This window comes from Microcaecilia unicolor, chromosome 1 (assembly GCF_901765095.1).
Source record: "Microcaecilia unicolor chromosome 1, aMicUni1.1, whole genome shotgun sequence".
Lineage (NCBI taxonomy): Eukaryota > Metazoa > Chordata > Amphibia > Gymnophiona > Siphonopidae > Microcaecilia > Microcaecilia unicolor.
This window is the reverse complement of record NC_044031.1, coordinates 672,110,736-672,130,287: the sequence shown is the minus strand read 5'-3', so window position 1 is coordinate 672,130,287 and position 19,552 is coordinate 672,110,736. Positions and strand designations below refer to the sequence as shown.

Here is a 19,552-nt window from a genome sequence, read left to right as displayed (position 1 = left end):
GAAGGGTGACTAGGGAAACCATCCTGAACTTTTCTTTGACCTGGTCTAGGATGGGATGTACCCCCCCCCCCCCCGTTTTCTTTTGCATAAGGAAGTACCTGGAATAGAATCCCCACCCTTCCTCCCCTGGTGGAACGGGCTCAACTGCATAGGCCTTCAGAAGGGCTGAGTTTTCCTCTGCAAGTACCTGATTGTTCTGAGAGCTGAACGAGTGAGCTCTTGGTGGGCAATCTGGAGGTTTCAGATACCAATTGAGGGCGTATCCGAGACAGACTATTTGAAGAACCCAAATAGTAATAAGGTTATAAGGGACCACCTTTCTTGAAAATTTTCAGACTACCCCTGACCGGCAAGTCATCTGGGACAGACACTTTTACTGTGGCTATACTCTGCTGGAGCCAGTCAAAAGCTCGTCTCTTGCTTTGCCTGGGGAACAGCAGGGGGCCTTAGCCACATGCTGTTGACAAGAACGAGCGTGCTGGGGCTGAGACTGTGCATGCTGGCGAGCCAAGGGGTTGTACTTATGCCTCTAATATTAATAGGGACTCCTCTTTGGTGTGAAGAAACGGTTTGTTATAAGCCTGTAAAATGTATTAGATATTTTCCTACATTATGTCCTGGAGTGTATTTCCCCTATTTGGACAGCAGGTGGCATTTCTTTGCTGTAAAGCTGTTACAGAGAAATAAATGTTCTTTTCTTTAGTTTTAGCAAACAAACAGGATGCAAGAAGCAATATATTTTTTAAATTTTCTGGTTATGGGCTCTGATTGGCCCTGGAGCTAATTTTCATTTGGAGAATACTGGCTTTTGCTCCAGTTAGCCAGGAAGAGAGAGACAGATCTCTTTGGTAAGGCCCTGTAAACAGTTACATTTGATAACTCGTGAGCAGCTATATGTCCTGATCTTCCCAGATACTTTTTAGAAAGTAAACAAATCTTTAGTTAGTGTTATAAATGATCTATATTTCAGTTACTTGTTATTGTTTGCTGATTGCCCTTTTTATGTTACACTGTTCAATTTATAAGACAATAAACAATTTACTTTATTGTCTCTTTGTTTGGACTGATAAAGAATCCTGGTGGTTTGTGTGTTGGGTCTGTGAGTGCTTTCTGGGAACTGTGGGACCACTGGGAGTGTGGCTCCAATAACCTATAAATCACTGGGGATAATTTTGAGAGCGGGAAACTCACCCAGAGGTAGTTGGGATCCAGTCGGTGGGAGGAGGGTGCTAGTGAAGAGTACAAGCGGCAGGTGCAGGCGGGCCTGAGCTGTGCAGGGGATAGACACTCTAAGTGGATGTGGGGTAACCCCAGGTGGGTGGCTAGGGGTTTCGTGACACTTAACTTGCCAGAAGTCCTCTTAGCTGAGCAGGCAGATGCAGAAGACACCCAGCGGAAGAGAGAAGAGATGGTATCAGTATGTTTCTTGATCTGGTCTACAACCTCCTCAACTTTCTTTCCTAAAAGGCTATCCTCCCAGCATGGGGCATCCACCAACCACTGCTGAACAGAATGTTCCAAGTCAGAAACATGCAGTCATGACAGTCTGCACACTGCTATACTCTGGGCAGAGACCCTGACTACTGCTGTTAGGTAGGCTTCTGAATTAACTACTTGTATTTTCATATTTATTTATTTATTTTTGTTATATTTGTAACCCGCGCTTTCCCACTCATGGCAGGCTCAATGCGGCAGGCAATGGAGGGTTAAGTGACTTGCCCAGATTCACAAGGAGCTGCCTGTGCTGGGAATCAAACTCAGTTCCTCAGTTCCCCAGGACCAAAGTCCACCACCCTAACCACTAGGCCACTCCTCCACACTGCCCTTTAAATCAAATTCACACTGTTTCCTAACTAATGATTTAAACTGATTTGATTTAAAATGTCTGTCTCATTTAAACATGGATGTAATTTATGGACTTTAATCATTTCTCCATTATTCAATAAATATTTCTTATTTAATAAACTGTTGTACCTTCTGAACTGTACGTTAAAAAAAACACACACACGCACACAAGCAGCAAAAATCAGCCTGTATATCAAAAAAGTGCTGTTCAAGTCATTATTCTTTAAATTACTTGCTCTGCAAGAAGCCATGCTAAGAAGAGTCAAACTGTCAAGATTGCCGGACCTATTAGCTATGATGCCATAAATGGAATCATGCTTGAACCAATCAAACTCCATTCCATGCAAAACATGAAGCCCTATTTCACACAAAACGTAGAATTGAGACACCCATACTTCCGGTTGGCTGCCAAGCTGAGCAGATGCAAATGTGTGGTACTCCTAATTATCCAGTTTTTTGACAAGACATTGCTCCAGATTAGTAAGGATTAAGCAAACCAGATATGCTGAAATCTTTAAAGCGCAAAGCTGCAAAAAGTAGAAGAGAACCATATGCTGAGAAAAGAAAGAGTGGCAAAAAATGGAGATCCCGGCAGGGACATCTCCACTCTGTCAGACATCCTCAGCAGCTAGAAAGATGAAGGAGGGTCCAATGTTAGAGAAAGGGGGTTTGTGGCCTTTCTAAAAAAGATACAGAACTCCAAAAGAGAAAGCGGATACAGTTCTTGATAAATTTGAGGAAAAAGTTCAATTTGGTGGTCCACTGTACTGAGGGCAGAGTCCACCTTGGGAAAGTTGATGATCACAAACCATGATTCAGCAGAAGACCAAATGGCTAACACAGTACATGACAGCACTGAAGGTGAAGGTGGCTGATCAAGAAGATTGAGATAGGAGATCTAATGCATGCATTTACCCTGTTTTACACTCAATGCAAACTCAGAGCCATGGGTCTGAGTGGATTCATCGAGAACCGCATCAGCAGCCTACACAGGGGAGCACACCACGTGCTTTTATTGTGAGGCCCTTGAGATTTCAAGACTAGGAGTACATAATGCAGGAGGGCCAGGAAAATGCAACATATACGTAAAGGCTGGAAAGAGTTTATGCACACAATGAAAAAACGTAAGGGATTAAGTACAAGGAAACCTAGTACAGCACAGGATAAAGGTTGCTGTTTGGTATCCAGTACACCTCATGTTGATGCCAAATGGGCTACAGTGATTCTTCCCCACAGTGGGTGCATTAGACAAATACTTGACAGTGAATGAAGCAGTCTTAGCACAACAGATGTCCCCAATAAGCTGGGGGTCTCCGGCAGGGAAGAGACTGGGCTCTCAACATCACCCTGCTCTGGGCTGAAAGCTATTTCCAACCCTTCCTCTAATTCTGCAAAAGGCTCTTAAGTTGAGGCGGCGGCGGCATGCAAATTTACCGCTGAGGAGGTAGTAGAATCCTGGAAACAGCTACACACTGGAAGGACAGATCTTAGGAACTACTAACACTGAGGCAAATCTCCCATCCCGGTTTCTGTGAAGATCATTTATGGGATACAAAGATCACTTCTGCTCCATAACAGGTCTGTCTGAACCTAGATTGATATGGATCTGTTTCTTTCTTCTAGCCTTTCAATGAGCTGAACACTGACTGTCCAACAAATTTTCCTAGAAATGGATTATTAGATACAGGTCGGTAGCTTTCAAGTTTGTTCAGGTCAAGGTTGTTCTTTAGCAGAGGACGCACCACTGCCTTTTGTAATCCTGTTGGTAGTTGTTCATTAGAAAGAGAGGTGTTCATAATTTTTTTTGCTCCCTCTGCTTGCCTGCTGCACTATCTTTGACAGACAGGGGTCAAGGGAACAGGTTGTTCATAGGCCTCTTAGGATTTTGTCATGGCCCTCTTCTGTTACTGGGTTACTGTGAGTGGCGGCTGGTTTCATGAATTCATCTGTTATATAAGCTTTTCTGGCAATCCACAAATTTGGGGAAATCCCTTCCTAATCATTCAAGACCACATACTGTTTCCAGTCAGCAGTTTACACGTGGCAAGGTTGGCATTATACATAGAGGTGGTGATTTCACAACTTCCAGGTTTAAGTGCCCCATTTTACAAACCTACACACGTAACTGACATAAGAACACAAGTGCCGTCAATTAAGTAGCGAGGCTGCTTATTTTGGGAAGTAGACAAAATCTATGGGATTAAAGAGAATGGCTCCCTTAAATCTTTCATGTAAAGTCCTGACACCACACTGTTCTTTTAAATTTACACGTGTTGTTGACTGATCAGGTGCTATATGGGATAAAAGTTCTAGCTGGCTTTTAATCCCACCCAAACCACGCCAGCTTAAAACCTCTACATAGTGTGGATTCCCACATCAGTAGTGGCTTTCTGAAACTTACGTTCATACATGTATGTGATATACACATGCAAATGACGGTATTCTACATAAAAATTGTAAGTACCGTTTCTAAAATACCCCTCAATCTACTACAATGTTCTCTGTATGGCTGAACCTATGGCAGTATTTCTCAAATGCACTTACTGATGGACATTACGAAGGAAGATGTCAGCTGAGTTTAGGCATACCTATCAATGTGGCTGCACTTTGAAGTAATCAAAAACTGGTTCTGAAAGTGTGTCTTAAAGACATAAGATAATTGCAGAGAAACAGCTACAAAGTGTAAAACTGTTACTTAATACTTTAATAGATAATCAATAAACATAACTATTTGCTGTTTGAACATTTTTACTACACTACAAAAGAGGAAGCTGTGGTGGTTTTGTTTTCTTTTAAATATGCTTGAAAGAGGTTGATTAGAAATGATGCAATGCTGCCTATCATCCAGCACTGTGGAATGCAATGCTGAGTTTACAGATGAACCTATTCCTCAGGCACAGATTTTTCTGCTGTTACAAAGGCCCAGAACAGCATGAGTTCATACTAGTGAGATGAGACCATAGTATTTATACTTAAAGGGTCATCATATCCAAGGCCTCAGAGCACCACATATTTTGAAGCAACATATACCAGTTCTCTGGGCTACTGATTGAAACAGCAATATATGAAGGAACCAGGCACCCCAAGCAAATATAAAACATACATATGAACCTGCAATAAATTGTAGAATTGAGTTTGAGGAGGGGAGGAGAGGAAGTGTGCTTACAGTTATATATATATATATTTTTTTAATTATTATTATTATTTTTTTAATGTGGCTACCCATTTGCTTTCTTCCACTCTAAGGCTACTGGAAGAGGATGCCATGACAACCCGAGTTTCTACAGGGGGAAGAGGTTACCCGATACTGCCCGACTCCACATAGGGAATGCCTTGGCCTCCACTTGGTTGGTCTACTGAACCGACTGAAAATAATAAGAAACGGCATAAGGAATGTCAAGTCAAATGCAAAGCGCTGATAAGGAAAGCTAAGAGGGACTTCGAAAAAAAGATTGCGCTGGAGGCAAAAACAAATAGTAAAAACTTTTTTAAGTATATTAAAAGCAGGAAGCCGGCAAAAGAATCGGTTGGACCGCTAGATGACCGAGGAGTACTACTACTACTACTATTACTATTTAGCATTTCTATAGCGCTACAAGGCGTATACAGCGCTGCACAAACATAGAAGAAAGACAGTCCCTGCTCAAAAAGCTTACAATCTAAAAGACAAAAAATAAAGTAATCAAATCAATTAATGTGTACAGGAAGGAGGAGAGGAGGGTAGGTGGAGGCGAGTGGTTACGAGTCAAAAGCAATGTTAAAGAGGTGGGCTTTCAGTCTAGATTTAAAGGTGGCCAAGCATGGGGCAAGACGTAGGGGCTCAGGAAGTTTATTCCAGGCGTAGGGTGCAGCGAGACAGAAGGCGCGAAGTCTGGAGTTGGCAGTAGTGGAGAAGGGAACAGATAAGAAGGATTTATCCATGGAGTGGAGTGCACAGGAAGGGGTGTAGGGAAGGATGAGTGTGGAGAGATACTGGGGAACGGCAGAGTGAGTACATTTATAGGTTAGTAGAAGAAGTTTGAACAGGATGCGAAAACGGATAGGGAGCCAGTGAAGCGACTTGAGGAGAGGGGTAGTATGAGTAAAGCGACCCTGGCGGAAGACGAGACGGGCAGCAGAGTTTTGAACCGATTGGAGAGGGGAGAGGTGACTAAGTGGGAGGCCAGCAAGAAGCAGATTGCAGTAGTCTAAACGAGAGGTGACAAGGGTGTGGATGAGGGTTTTGGTAGAGTAAAAGGGGTGATCAGGGAAAACAAAGCCGCAGCAGAGAGATTAAATGAATTCTTTGCTTCGGTCTTCACCGAAGAAGATTTGGGTGGGATACCGGTGCCGGAAATGGTATTCAAAGCTGACGAGTCAGAGAAACTTAATGAATTCTCTGTAAACCTGGAGGATGTAATGGGGCAGTTCTACAAACTGAAGAGTAGCAAATCTCCTGGACCAGATGGTTTTCATCCCAGAGTTCTGATAGAACTGAAAAATGAGCTTGCGGAGCTATTGTTAGAAATATGTAATCGAGCGTGGTACCGGAAGATTGGAGGGTGGCCAATGTAACGCCGATTTTTTTAAAAAGGTTCCAGAGGAGATCTGGGAAATTATAGACCGTTGAGTCTGACGTCGGTGCCAGGCAAAATGGTAGAGACTATTAAGAACAAAATTACAGAGCATATTCAAAAGCATGGATTAATGAGACAAAGTCAACTTGGATTTAGTGAAGGGAAATCTTGCCTCACCAATCTATTACATTTCTTTGAAGGGGTGAACAAACATGTGGATAAAGGGGAGCCGGTAGATACTGTGTATCTGGATTTTCAGAAGGCGTTTGACGAAGGACCTCATGAAAGACTCCAGAGGAAATTGGAGAGTCATGGGATAGGAGGTAGTGTTCTATTGTGGATTATAAACTCGTTAAAAGATAGAAAACAGAGAGTAGGGTTAAATGGTCAGTATTCTCAATGTAGGGTAATTAGTGGGGTTCCCCAGGGCTCTGTGCTGGGACCGCTGCTTTTTAACATATTTATAAATGACCTAGAGATGGGAGTAACTAGTGAGGTAATTAAATGTAAGCCGCATTGAGCCTGCCATGAGTGGGAAAGCGCGGGGTACAAATGTAACAAAAAAAAAAAATTTGCTGATGGCACCACAAAGTTATTCAAAGTCGTTAAATCGTGGGAGGATTGTGAAAAATTACAAGAGGACCTTACGAGACTGGGCGTCTAAATGGCAGATGACGTTCAATGTGAGAAAGTGCAAAGTGATGCATGTGAGAAAGAGGAACCCAAATTATAGCTACGTCATGCAAGCAGGGCAAAGTGATGCATGTGAGAAAGAGGAACCCAAATTATAGCTACGTCATGCAAGGTTCCACGTTAGGAGTCACAGACCAAGAAAGGGATCTAGGTGTCGTCGTTGATGATACGTTGAAACCTTCTGCTCAGTGTGCTACTGCGACTAAGAAAGCAAATAGAATGTTAGCTCCATGGTGCGACCGCACCTCGAATATTGTGTTCAATTCTGGTCGCCGCATCTCAAAAAAGATATAGTGGAATTAGAAAAGGTGCAGACGAAAATGATAAAGGGGATGGGATGACGTCCCCATGGGGAAAGGCTAAAGCAGCTAGGGCTCTTCAGCTTGGAGAAAAGGTGGCTGAGGGGAGATATGATAGAGGTCTATAAAATAATGAGTGGAGTTGAATGGGTAGATGTGAAGCGTCTGTTCACGCTTTCCAAAAATACTAGGACTAGGGGGCATGTGATGAAGCTACAATGTAGTAAATTTAAAACGAATCTGAGAAAATTTTTCTTCACTCAACATGTAATTAAACTCTGGAATTCATTGCCAGAGAATGTGGTAAAGGCGGTTAGCTTAACGGAGTTTAAAAAAGGTTTGGACTGCTTCCTTAAGGAAAAGTCCATAGACTGTTATTAAATGGACTTGGGGATAATCCACTCTTTCTGGGATAAGCAGTATAAAATGTTTTGTACATATTTGGGATCTTGCCGGGTATTTGTGACCTGGATTGGCCACTGTTGGAAACAGGATGCTGGGCTCAATGGACCTTTGGTCTTTCCCAGTGTTGCAATACTTATGTACTGCATTTCAGGTTCAGTGGATTGGAAGAAGGATCTTACATTCTTCTCTCATGACACTACTGTATACCAACCCCCTCCCCCCTCAATATTCAAAACTACTACTACTTCTTATCATTTCTATAGCGCTACTGGACATACGCAGTGCTGTACACTTGAACATAAAGAGACAGTCCCTGATCGACAGAGCTTACAATCTAATTAGGACAAACAGGAAAAATAAGGGATAAGTGAATTACTAAGTTGGGAATGATACAACATGGGTCCTGAACAAGTAGATAAGGGGTAGGAGTTAAAAATGGCTTCGAAAAGGTGGGCTTTCAGCCTAGATTTGCAGAAGTCTTACAAGGCCACCACTTGAAGTCTTAGCAGCCATTCTGAAACAGCGCCGTCAGCGGCAGCGCCGGGCAGGAAAGAGTGGGGTTCTTTCTTGCCCTGAAGAGGCCACTAGACCACCAGGGCACATCAAGGTACATGGGGGGAGGGCACCCTAAGGCCCGCAAGCCCAGACAAACGGGCAGGCTGGAAAAAACCGCCCGGACTCCCCAAGGTGCCCTCAAAAAGAGGACATATCCGAGTAAACCCTTAAAGAGCCTCACCTCCCACTGCCAGGCTGAACTCTCATGGTAGCAACAGCGAAATCATGTAGATTATTATCATAAGACTTCTGCCTGGCAGCAGCAGATGAGGCACTTAAACCTTCTACAACTGCCAAGTGACTGAGGAGTTTTGTGGGAAGAAACCTAATGGGAGATAGCACAGCAACTTTGCTAATAGTAGTGCTTGCCATGTTCTGCCTCCTAATAACCAAAGGCTGGGGGAGGGATGCCCTTCATTTGAACATAAGCCACTGCCAAGAGTGTAAAGAAATTATTGAATTCAAGAACCTAGGTTGTTTAAAAACAAAACATAGCAAAAACAAAAAAGGAGGTAAAAACCCTCACGAAACCGTGAGATATAAAACAAAAAGTGAGGAGAGTGAATGAGGATACCAAAAATATATATTTATTCACATAAAAAATAAAAATTAAAAAGTAACATAATATACATAAAAATGACTCGACACGGCCGTGTTTCGGCCCAAAGGCCTGCCTCAGGGGTCTTTGTAACCTCAGAAAATATAACTCGGAATGTGTGCTCCAAGGGAAATAACAAGACAAAACTCTCTTGGGTCTCCTCTCTTCTAAAAAATATATTAAAAAACAAAACGAACTTGTAATACTCCTCTCCGAAGAGGAGTATTACAAGTTCGTTTTGTTTTTTAATATATTTTTTAGAAGAGAGGAGACCCAAGAGAGTTTTGTCTTGTTATTTCCCTTGGAGCACACATTCCGAGTTATTTTTTCTGAGGTTACAAAGACCCCTGAGGCAGGCCTTTGGGCCGAAACATGGCCGTGTCGGGTCATTTTTATGTATATTATGTTACTTTTTAATTTTTATTTTTTATGTGAATAAATATATTTTTTGGTATCCTCATTCACTCTCCTCACTTTTTGTTTTATAAAAACAAAACATTACATATGGCTTTTTTTAAAGAATCTAGTTTAGAATGCTTAGGCACTTTAACTACCATGTGGCACTGAAACTGTCCTAGTCACTCTCCTGGCCAAATTCAAGCAGGAAACAGCCATAGGTAAAAGCATACTTCTCCTCCAATTCGACATGTCAAGTGCATTTGACATGGTAAACCACAACATATTACTGAGACTCCTTGGCCACTTTGTGATTGATGGAAACGTACTTAACTGGATCAAGGGCTTTCTAACCACCAGAACATACCAAGTAAAATCAAACTCAAATATATCACCACCGTGGAAAGCAGCCTGCGGATTACCTCAAGGAGCATCCTTATCCCCAATACTCTTCAACGTGATGATGATCCCACTGGCAAAGTCCTTGTCCAATCGAGGTCTCAACCCATTCATCTATGCAGACGACGTTACAATCTACATTCCCTTTAGACATGACTTATCAGAAATAACCAATGAAATCAATGATGGCCTGAACACCATGAACTCTTGGGCAAACTCATTCCAATTGACACTGAACACTGAAAAAACTCACTGCTTCGTCCTCTCATCTCAACATAACATTTACAAACCCGCAACCATAAGCACCCCAGGACACACACTCCCTACTTCAGACAGCCTAAAAATACTCAGCATCACAATCGACCACAACCTTACCCTCAAAAACCAAGTAAATACCATAATAAAGAAAATGTTCTATGCAATGTGGAAACTCAAACGTATAAAACCTTTCTTCCCGAGGGAAACTTTCCGAAACTTAATACAATCCTAAGCCATGCAGATTACTGCAACGGAATCTATGCGGGATGTAAAGTACAACTCACAAAAAAACTCCAGACAGCCCAAAATACAGAAGCCAGACTAATATATGGTAAAACATGATTCGAAAGTGCTAACCCCCTATGAGAAAAGCTGCACTGGCTCCCAATCAAAGAACGGATCATCTTAAAAATCTGCACTTTGGTCCACAAAATCATCTACGGCATAGTCCCAGGATACATGATAGACCTCATAGATCTACCAACCAGAAACAGATTCGGATCAACACGATCATACCTAAACCTACACTACCCAAACTGTAAAGGTCTAAGATACAAAACAACTTACGCATCCAGCTTCTCCTACATAAGCACACAACTATGGAATGGACTCCCAAATGCGGTGAGAACAATCTGCGACCACTTAAACTTCAGGAAATCGCTAAAAACTCACCTCTTCAAAAAGACCTATCCCATTGATCCAACGTAAAATCCCCACACCCAGCAACACAGCATAACTAATGATCGTACTGGACAATTTCTAATCTTCATTCCCTTCGACCCCATGACGCCTGATCCACACCTACCTCATCTGATCACAACATAACCTTGTATTTGTTATCAACCGAATTGGCAAACATCTTTACGGTACTATGTAAGCCACATTGAGCCTGCAAAAAGGTGGGAAAATGTGGGGTACAAATGTAACAAATAAATAAATAAATACCAACATTGCCAAGAGGTTGCTCAGTAGCATTCCTGGACATTTTAGAGCAAATAAGATCCCATCTGGGACAGAACTACTATATGTTAACATTGGATAACCCATTTTGAATGTTCCAACTCTATTAATGTTGCAGTTTGGAGGAGCTTGCTGGAACAGAAGACTAGCAATGCAAAATAATCTTGTGAAGTGACTTTAGAATAACATGTGCATCTGGATGGATAATTCTAATTTCTGGAAAAAAATAAAAACCATGCTTCATCAAGAATACTTCAACATGAAGGGCCTCTTAAACATGAACAGACAAGATATAAACTCACCTGCATAAATAGTCCTCACAAAAGTGTCAGAAGACTTGATTTCAATAATATCAGAGACAGGGGCAACATCAAGTTTAGCAGCTACTCTTGGCAGGAGACCCTGAAATATTAATATTGACAAATCAGGCATGAAGGTTACTGCGAAAGAGCAATTAAAAAATACAAATTCAGAAACAAAGTAATTTCCAAAAACCCCTGACAAATCAAACAGTCCATTCCACATCTACTCTATGAAATAATAATGGTGAGGATATCTAGAAAATTGAAATCGCATGTCTAAATGATGAACAGCTCTCCTGTGTTCAAAACATCTATATTATCGCAGATTGTTCTCTCCAATGCAAATAGATGTCCCAAATCTTGTGAAAGGATTGTACATGTCCATTTTTCAATGCTGTCAATTTGGACATAAAACAAAATCTTAACTTTTTCAAAACTGTGGTGGGCTCTACAGAGAGTGAGTGACACATCCTTCCTCCCTTGTTGTTCTTTCCTCCCCAGAATGTTCCTTTATGTAAAACTGTATCCTTTCCTTTTCCATTTTTCCTTGTGTCCTTGTCTTTCTGATTGGTTTGCTTATTCATGTCACTCCTCCTTATTTTAATATTTTAAATATTTAATTGTAAACCACTTAATATTTAATTTTGTATATAGGTGATATAAAATAAAGATTGACCTTAACCTTATTATGGTCTAGCCAGAAGCCAATAAAAATATTTAACTGCACAAGATCCACAATGGACACGTACCTATCTTTATAAAAGACATTTTAAATCAAGCCTAAGGCACCCAGTGGCTGTTGTAAAACCTCAAGAGCCACTGCACAGCAGAATTATCTAAAGACATTATATTTTGGGCTGGTAATTAAGAATTTGTAATGTGCTCTTAACCTCATAAGTAACAGCAACAGACTTTTCTGTATTTCAGTCATCTTCTCACCTTCCCAAAGGCAGATGCTCCAGCACAGATGTGTGTGAAATTAAACTGCTTCTGAGTTGCCAAAATCAATGGAGTAAGTTCCTCTGAGAATAAAACATATTTGTCAAGCTTTATAACATCTCAGATTAACATGGGTACTTTGTCTACTCGGTTACAATTATCTGTGCATAATGTTGTCAATGAAAAGTATGTGGGATGCAGGCAGACTCACCTGGTAAGAATCCTTTGTATGCCTCATGCTGAGCCACAAAAATCTTGGCCACGCCCTGCACCTTGCTTAGCTCTCCTGCTACCTGCAATTAGACATGATCTCATTCAATCCAAATTCATGGAAGCTTTTGACCTGGGGGTGGGGAGGGATACTTCAAACAAAAATGCCTCAAGTAAAATAAACAATGGTCCTGTAAATGGAGATGTTTTCCTCAATGCTCAGAATGGTCAGCAGCAGCAGCCAGAAAACAATAAAGACTCAATCGTCTCCATTCGATCTCAAATTATAAGATCTAAACTGTGAGATCAGAGGAAAACAGAGATTTTACAAGCCTCTTGTTAATGGGTTAGGCCAACAATAATCCACTCTACTGCAATCAAACTGAAGTACTGAATTTCTGACCAGGGAGACGATGTCTATAGATTTACATTCTGATGGTTAAAACCAGATTAGAAATTACTGCTGTGCCCAAGACACTTGCCACTGACCTGCTAAATGCAGAAAAATGAAGTCACAAATGTTTGGGTCATTTAGTACGTTTGTAATCAAGCCTTCTAATTACCAAAGACTACTGTGTCACATTAGAAGGCAAAGCAAACTTACAACAAAACAGGCAGGGCAGACTGCAGTTTATTATGGTTTATCTTGTTGGGCAGACTGGATGAACCGTACAGGTCTTTATCTGCTGTCATTTACTATGTTATATTATACATACTTCACTATAGGGCCGATAGGCAAGGTATGGTAAGTAATGCACCGAGTGCAGGTAAACAAGAAAAGCTTAAAAGATCTACTGAAATTCAGAGACAGAGGCCGATGTAATAAGCACACCGTTTAACTACACACTAAAAACAATTTACTAAAATAGTATGCAAATTAGTGGCATAAAAAAGCATGCACAGGTTTGCACTGGTCACTGTGCAGATTTCCTGCACTGGGTTTTTTCACAAGTCATAAATCAAGTGTACAGCAGAAAAAATGAGCTATCGTATTGTTTTGTGCATAAAAGCGGATTTTGTTGTGAACAAATGTGTGTGCATCTGGAAAAATGACAGTGTGATTTCCAGTGTAGAATTTATAGATTCATGCAAAACAATCATAATAAAGACTGTCTTTACAATGATTTAATTGTATTAAAAGATAATCTATGTCTATGTTGTTTTATTTTGTATACACATAAAATTATTCTACAGTTCAATCTATACCAGTGCACCACATCCACCTCTGGTAATCCCAGCAGTGCTGCCATAGTTCAAGGTACATGTTCCCTGCAGGGCCTCCTGATGATGGTTTGACCAAGCCTGCCCATGCCTGCTCTCTCCTCTTCTGTATTTTTATTCCCAGACATGCTGTCTCCTCTATTATCTTCTTTTGTTGCTCTAATTTCTAGGCCTCAGCTGAGAGAGGCAGGTGATCCAAAAAAGCTGCAGTTCGGGTGTTAAAATTCCTAGGCCTCAATGCAGTGCTACACTAGAATTATCATGACTGAATTATAAATCTATACAGATTCAAATCCGATAGTAGACATACTACTTAGTGAGTAAACATCGTTAGTAATACTATAAGATTGCTGGTTCAATCATGAATTGGTAATTCTTCTACTCTGTGTTCCTCCCAACAAATCAGGAAATACTCATCCTCCTCCCTAAAAAACAGTTTATAATCAGTTCCTATTAGCTTTCAAAGTGAAAGTAACCAACAAATGGACCTCAAAACTTTCCCTTCAGACATCTCCAACATCTAAACAAATCTGGGACAGCATAAAAGGGTTGGTTCCTTTGGGACCTCAAGTACTTCAATAAAAATACCTCCTAGGCACAAAGGATATGTAGTCACAGATTTTGGAACATTAACTTAAACCAGATTTAATAGTTTGGACTACCATGAATTACCATGCTGTGTTTAGTTAAGGCCAGCACAGCGTGAGTCCCAGAACCAATCAGACTTGAGACTGAAGTCTGTTAATTACCTTTGGGTCTAGGCCTGCAAATGAAGAGACGTTTTTAGAGAAACATTCTAAATCATCAAATATTTTGGAAACTAAGAGATCCAAAGCTGTAATAGCTGCCCACATAATTTCCAAAGTCACAACCTATGGATGTTTCAAAATCCAATCTGGTCTCAGAACAAATCTTCAGGGGCTAAAAAGTTTCCCCCTACTAGAAGAAAAAAAATTCTAACCAAAGTCCCACTCCTTCCAAAAACTCCCTCAAGACAAACCACTCATCATCTAGCCTGGGTCTACTCTGCAATCTAACTGCTCCTCTCCTGCTGAGAATCTCGCTGAATAATGGGACCAGAAAATACAGCTACCATCCTCGCTCTAGCCACCTGCAATGCCAACACACCAGCCAATGTGAACTCAATCAACAAGTCAGAAACATGATCTGGCCCTGGACGGCTCACTGAGCCACCTAGATTGAGCAAAACATCAGATCACAGCCATGGAAACTACTCTTCCTCTGTCATCTGAAGGGTCTGTTGTGGGCAAAGTTCTACCACAAGTCACTTAGCTCCTTGTTAGGGACAGAAATTGACCTATGAGCTCCATTCAGCAAATTCTCACTTTCCCCATCTGCTTACCTATCTCCAAAAACTATCAAGGAGCAAAAGCCTCAGCTTGAACTCGCTGAAGAGCTAATGGAAGAACCATTGCTATCGGCACACCATCTTGGATCTGATCCCTCTCCTTACTCGTATGTTTTAACTTAACCAAAAAACTGCATTTTTGTATTCTATAGCTTCAGACATACAAACTATTTATGTTTATAGATATTTTGCTACCTGCCTAGATCTCATATTGGATATAGAGCAAGCTATAAAATATTAAAATTCAAACTATATTACATTAAAATGACAAATAGTAACAACTCCTCTTGTATCAAAACTATTTTCAATGCATTTACTCACAATTTCTTGGAATCTGTTTGAGCAGGCATTCCTACACATTGGCTGTGCTATCACAAATGTTACCGCAAACACTTTATGAACCAACCCACAAACCCCTCCTGATTCTATGTGTCATAATTTGTGACGCTCTTTCTGTACATAGCTACTCTCAAAGGCTAAGAAGCATCACAGACAAGAAGATTATAATTTCTTCTGGATAGTTGTATAAGCTTTTAGCATTTCATTATTCTAAATGAAAAAAAAAAAAAAAAACCACTTTCTTACCTTGCTACAATTGGTACCAGCTACTAAACATGACACCTCCCCTCCAAGCCGTTTAGCTGCAGAAATAGCATTCAGCGTTATGGGTATCAGCTTCTCATTGTCATGTTCAGCTATTACTAATGTGCTCTGAAATCGCTGGAGCAATGAAGTCTGAAAGGAAGAATTGAAGTTGTTTGAACCAATACTGCACAAAACACTTTAGCTGAAGATTTAGAAAACTGAAACAATATAAGCATTGCAGAGTTCAGTAAAATATGACAATTTTGTGCAAACTGAATACTGGAAGAACTTCTCCATAGTTCTATTCTGTTGCATTTTCCAGTAAGATCTCACCTTGCAAATCTACAAAAGCTACTCAAAGTGATTTACAACAGTGCAAACATGCACACAAATATAATTTGTAATGTGCTAAAGTATGCAAATGTCTGAAGCCTAAGAAATAAGATGGGAGAGTTAGAATATATTGCACTAAATGAAAAATTATATATAATAGGCATCACTGAGATCTGGTGGAAGGAGGATAACCAGTGGGACACTGTCATACCAGGGTACAAATTATATCATAGTGATAGGGTGGATTGAATTGGTGGAGGGGTAGCTTTGTATGTTAAGGAGGGCCTTGAATCAAATAGATTGAAAATTCTGCAGGAAACAAAACACATCTTGGAATCCCTACGGCTTGAAATTCCATGTGTAAAGGGGAAAAGGACAGTGATAGGAGTGCACTACCGTCCACCTGGCCAGGATGAACAGAAATGTAGAAATGTTATCAGAAATTAGGGCGGCTAACAAACTGGGCAACACAATAATAATGGGTGATTTCATTTACCATGATACTGACAGAATAAATGTAACATCAGGACATGCCAGGGAGATAAAATTCCTTGACAAAATCAAGGACTGCTTTATAGAGCAGCTGGTACAGGATCCAACAAGAGAAGGAAAAATTCTAAACCCACTCCTTAGTGGAGCGCATCATCTGGTGGAAGAGGTAATGGTGCTGGGGCCACTTGATAATGGTGATCATAATATGATCAGATTTGATATCGGCTTTAGAGTAAGTACACACAGGAAATCCAATACGTTAGCGTTTAACTTTTAAAAAGGAGACTATGATAAAATGAGAAGAATGGTGAAAAAAAAAAAGGAGCAGCTGCAAAGGTCAAAAATTTACATCAGGCTTGGATGCTGTTCAACAATACCACCCTGGAAGCCCAGGCCAAATATATTCTGTGTATTAAAAAAGGAGGAAGGAATTCCAAACAACAGCCGGCATAGTTAAAAAGTGAGGTGAAGGAAGCTATTAGAGCTAAAAGAAAATCCTTCAGAAAATGGAAGAAGGAACCGACTGAAAATAATAAACAGCATAAGGGATGGCAAGTCAAATGCAAAGTGCTGATAAGGAAGGAAAAGAGAGACCTTGAAAAAAGACTGCATTGGAGGCAAAAACACATAGTAAACATTTTTTTAGGTATATTAAAAGCAAGAAGCCGGCAAAAGAATCAGTTGGACTGCTAGATGATCGAGGGGTAAAAGGGGCAATCAGGGAAGACAAAGCCATAGCGGCGAGATTAAATGAATTCTTTGCTTCAGTCTTCACCGAGGAAGATTTGGGAGAGAGATACCGGTGCCAGAAATGGTATCCAAAGCTGACGAGTCAGAGAAACTGAACAAAATCTCTATAAACCTGGAGGATGTAATGGTGTAATTTGACAAATTAAAGAATAGCAAATCTCATGGACCGGATGGTATTCATCCTAGAGTACTGATAGAATTGAAACATGAACTTGTGGAACTATTGTTAGTAATATGTAATTTATCTTTAAAATCAAGCGTAGTTCCAGAAGATTGGAGGGTGGCCAATGAAATGCCGATTTTTAAAAAAGGTTCCAGAGGTGATCCAGGATATTATAGACCAATGAGCCTGACGTCAGTGCCGAGCAAAATGGTAGAGACTATTATAAAGAACAAAATTATAGAGCATATTCAAAAGCATAGATTAATGAGACAAAGCCAACATGGATTTAGTGAAGGGAAATCTTGCCTCACCAATCTATTACATTTCTTTGAAGGGATGAACAAACATGTGGATAAAGGGGAGTCGGTCAATATTGTGTATTTGGATTTTCAAAAGGCGTTTGACAAAGCACCTCATGAAAGACTCCAGAGGAAACTGGAAAGTCATGGGATAGGAGGTAGTGTCCTATTGTGGATAAAAAACTGATTAAAAGATAGAAAACAGAGAGTAAGGTTAAATGGTCAGTATTCTCAATGGAGAAGGGTAGGTAGTGGGGTTCCCCAGGGGTCTGTGCTGGGACCGTTGCTTTTTAACATATTTATAAATGATCTACTGATGGGAGTAACTAGTGAGGTAATTAAATTTGCTGATGACACAAAGTTATTCAAAGTTGTTAAATCGCAAGAAGATTGTGAAAAATTACAAGAGGACCTTATGAGACTGGAAGACTGGGCGTCTAAATGGCAGATGATGTTTAATGTGAGCAAGTACAAAGTGATGCATATGGGAAAGAGGAAAACGAAATATACCGTATTTTTCGGACTATAAGACGCACTTTTTTCCCCCAAAATTTGGGAGGAAAATGGGGGGTGCGTCTTATAGTCCGAAGGTAGCGAGTTCAGGATCGCCCTCCCGTACTTACGTCACGCGATGTTCCCTGGTGGTCTAGTGACGTCGGGGCAGGAAAGAGCCCCCTCTTTCCTGCCCAGCGCGCTGCTCTCCGTCCTCCTGACTGCTTCCTGACAGTCTCGGCGAGATTCAAAATGGCCGCCGAGAATCTCGCCCAGACCGTCAGGAAACAGTCAGGAGGACGGAGAGCAGCGCGCTGGGCAGGAAAGAGGGGGCTCTTTCCTGCCCCGACGTCACTAGACCACCAGGGAACATCGCGTGACGTAAGTACGGGAGGGCGATCCTGAACTCGGACAAGACGCACCGGAGCACCTAGGTTTTAGAGGAGGGAAAAAGGAAAAAAAAATTTTTCCTATTTCCCTCCTCTAAAACCTAGGTGCGTCTTATGGTCCGGTGCGTCTTATAGTCCAAAAAATACGGTAATTATGTAATGCAAGGTTCCACATTAGGAGTCACGGACCAGGAAAGGGATCTAGGCATTATCGTTGATGATACGTTGAAACCCTCTACTCAGTGTATGGTGGCCGCTAAGAAAGCAAATAAAATGTTAGGTATTATCCTATATAATAAAAAGCACCTCCAACATTCTGAAGCTGACTCTGTGGCACTGTGGCAGTGTAGGGTTCGTAAGTCTGTAGTTCAGCGTTTCATTGGCTCTCACTGTCCCCGCCCTCACGTCGAGGAAACGGAATGCTGCATAGTTGCCAAGCAAACAAACGCGACGTCACAGGAACGAAGAACCAATCAGACAGAACGGAACTTGGAGGAGGGAAATGGAGTGGACTGAATCTCTAACAAACAATCATATACAGGGAGGTACGAACATCAGTGGAGGCAAGTGCACAGAACGGAAGGGAAGACAAACATTTAATCACTTTGTCACTCAAACACATACACACACACACACAGACATCACACACACACACACACACACACAGATTCACTCTGTGTATCTCTCTCTTACACTGTCTGTAAAACACACTGTCACTCTCAGTCTCTCACATGGGCAACTGTATGTTGCATTCTCACGAGTAAGGAGCTCTTCTGATGTGATTGTTAAACTGATTGAAGAGCCTGAACAAGGAAAACTTTTACCACATTGTAACACAGTTTACACAAAAAATATTGTATATAAAGAAATCTTACACATGTAAACAACAATTATATTCAGAATACAACCGTGGAAACATTAATGGCAGGAACTCATTACATTGCTAGCGCCCGTTTCATTGCGTTAAGAAACAGGCCTTTTTTACTAGTTAGGAAAGAAATGGAAAACAAAAATGAGAACATTATAATGCTTTTGCATCGCTCC

General features: G+C 41.0%; 1 protein-coding gene across 1 annotated transcript in view; it reads right to left on the bottom strand.

The window, feature by feature from the left end:
- The window catches only part of ETFA (electron transfer flavoprotein subunit alpha), a 122,723-nt gene that overhangs the window by 95,191 nt on the left and 7,980 nt on the right, over nt 1–19,552 (bottom strand). Inside the window, exons 2-5 of the mRNA XM_030187341.1 lie at nt 15,591–15,740; nt 12,417–12,498; nt 12,206–12,288; nt 11,267–11,366 (exon numbers count right to left, since the gene is read on the bottom strand). Of these exons, the coding sequence (XP_030043201.1) occupies nt 11,267–11,366; nt 12,206–12,288; nt 12,417–12,498; nt 15,591–15,740 (415 nt within the window). The remainder of the gene's footprint in view (nt 1–11,266; nt 11,367–12,205; nt 12,289–12,416; nt 12,499–15,590; nt 15,741–19,552) is intronic.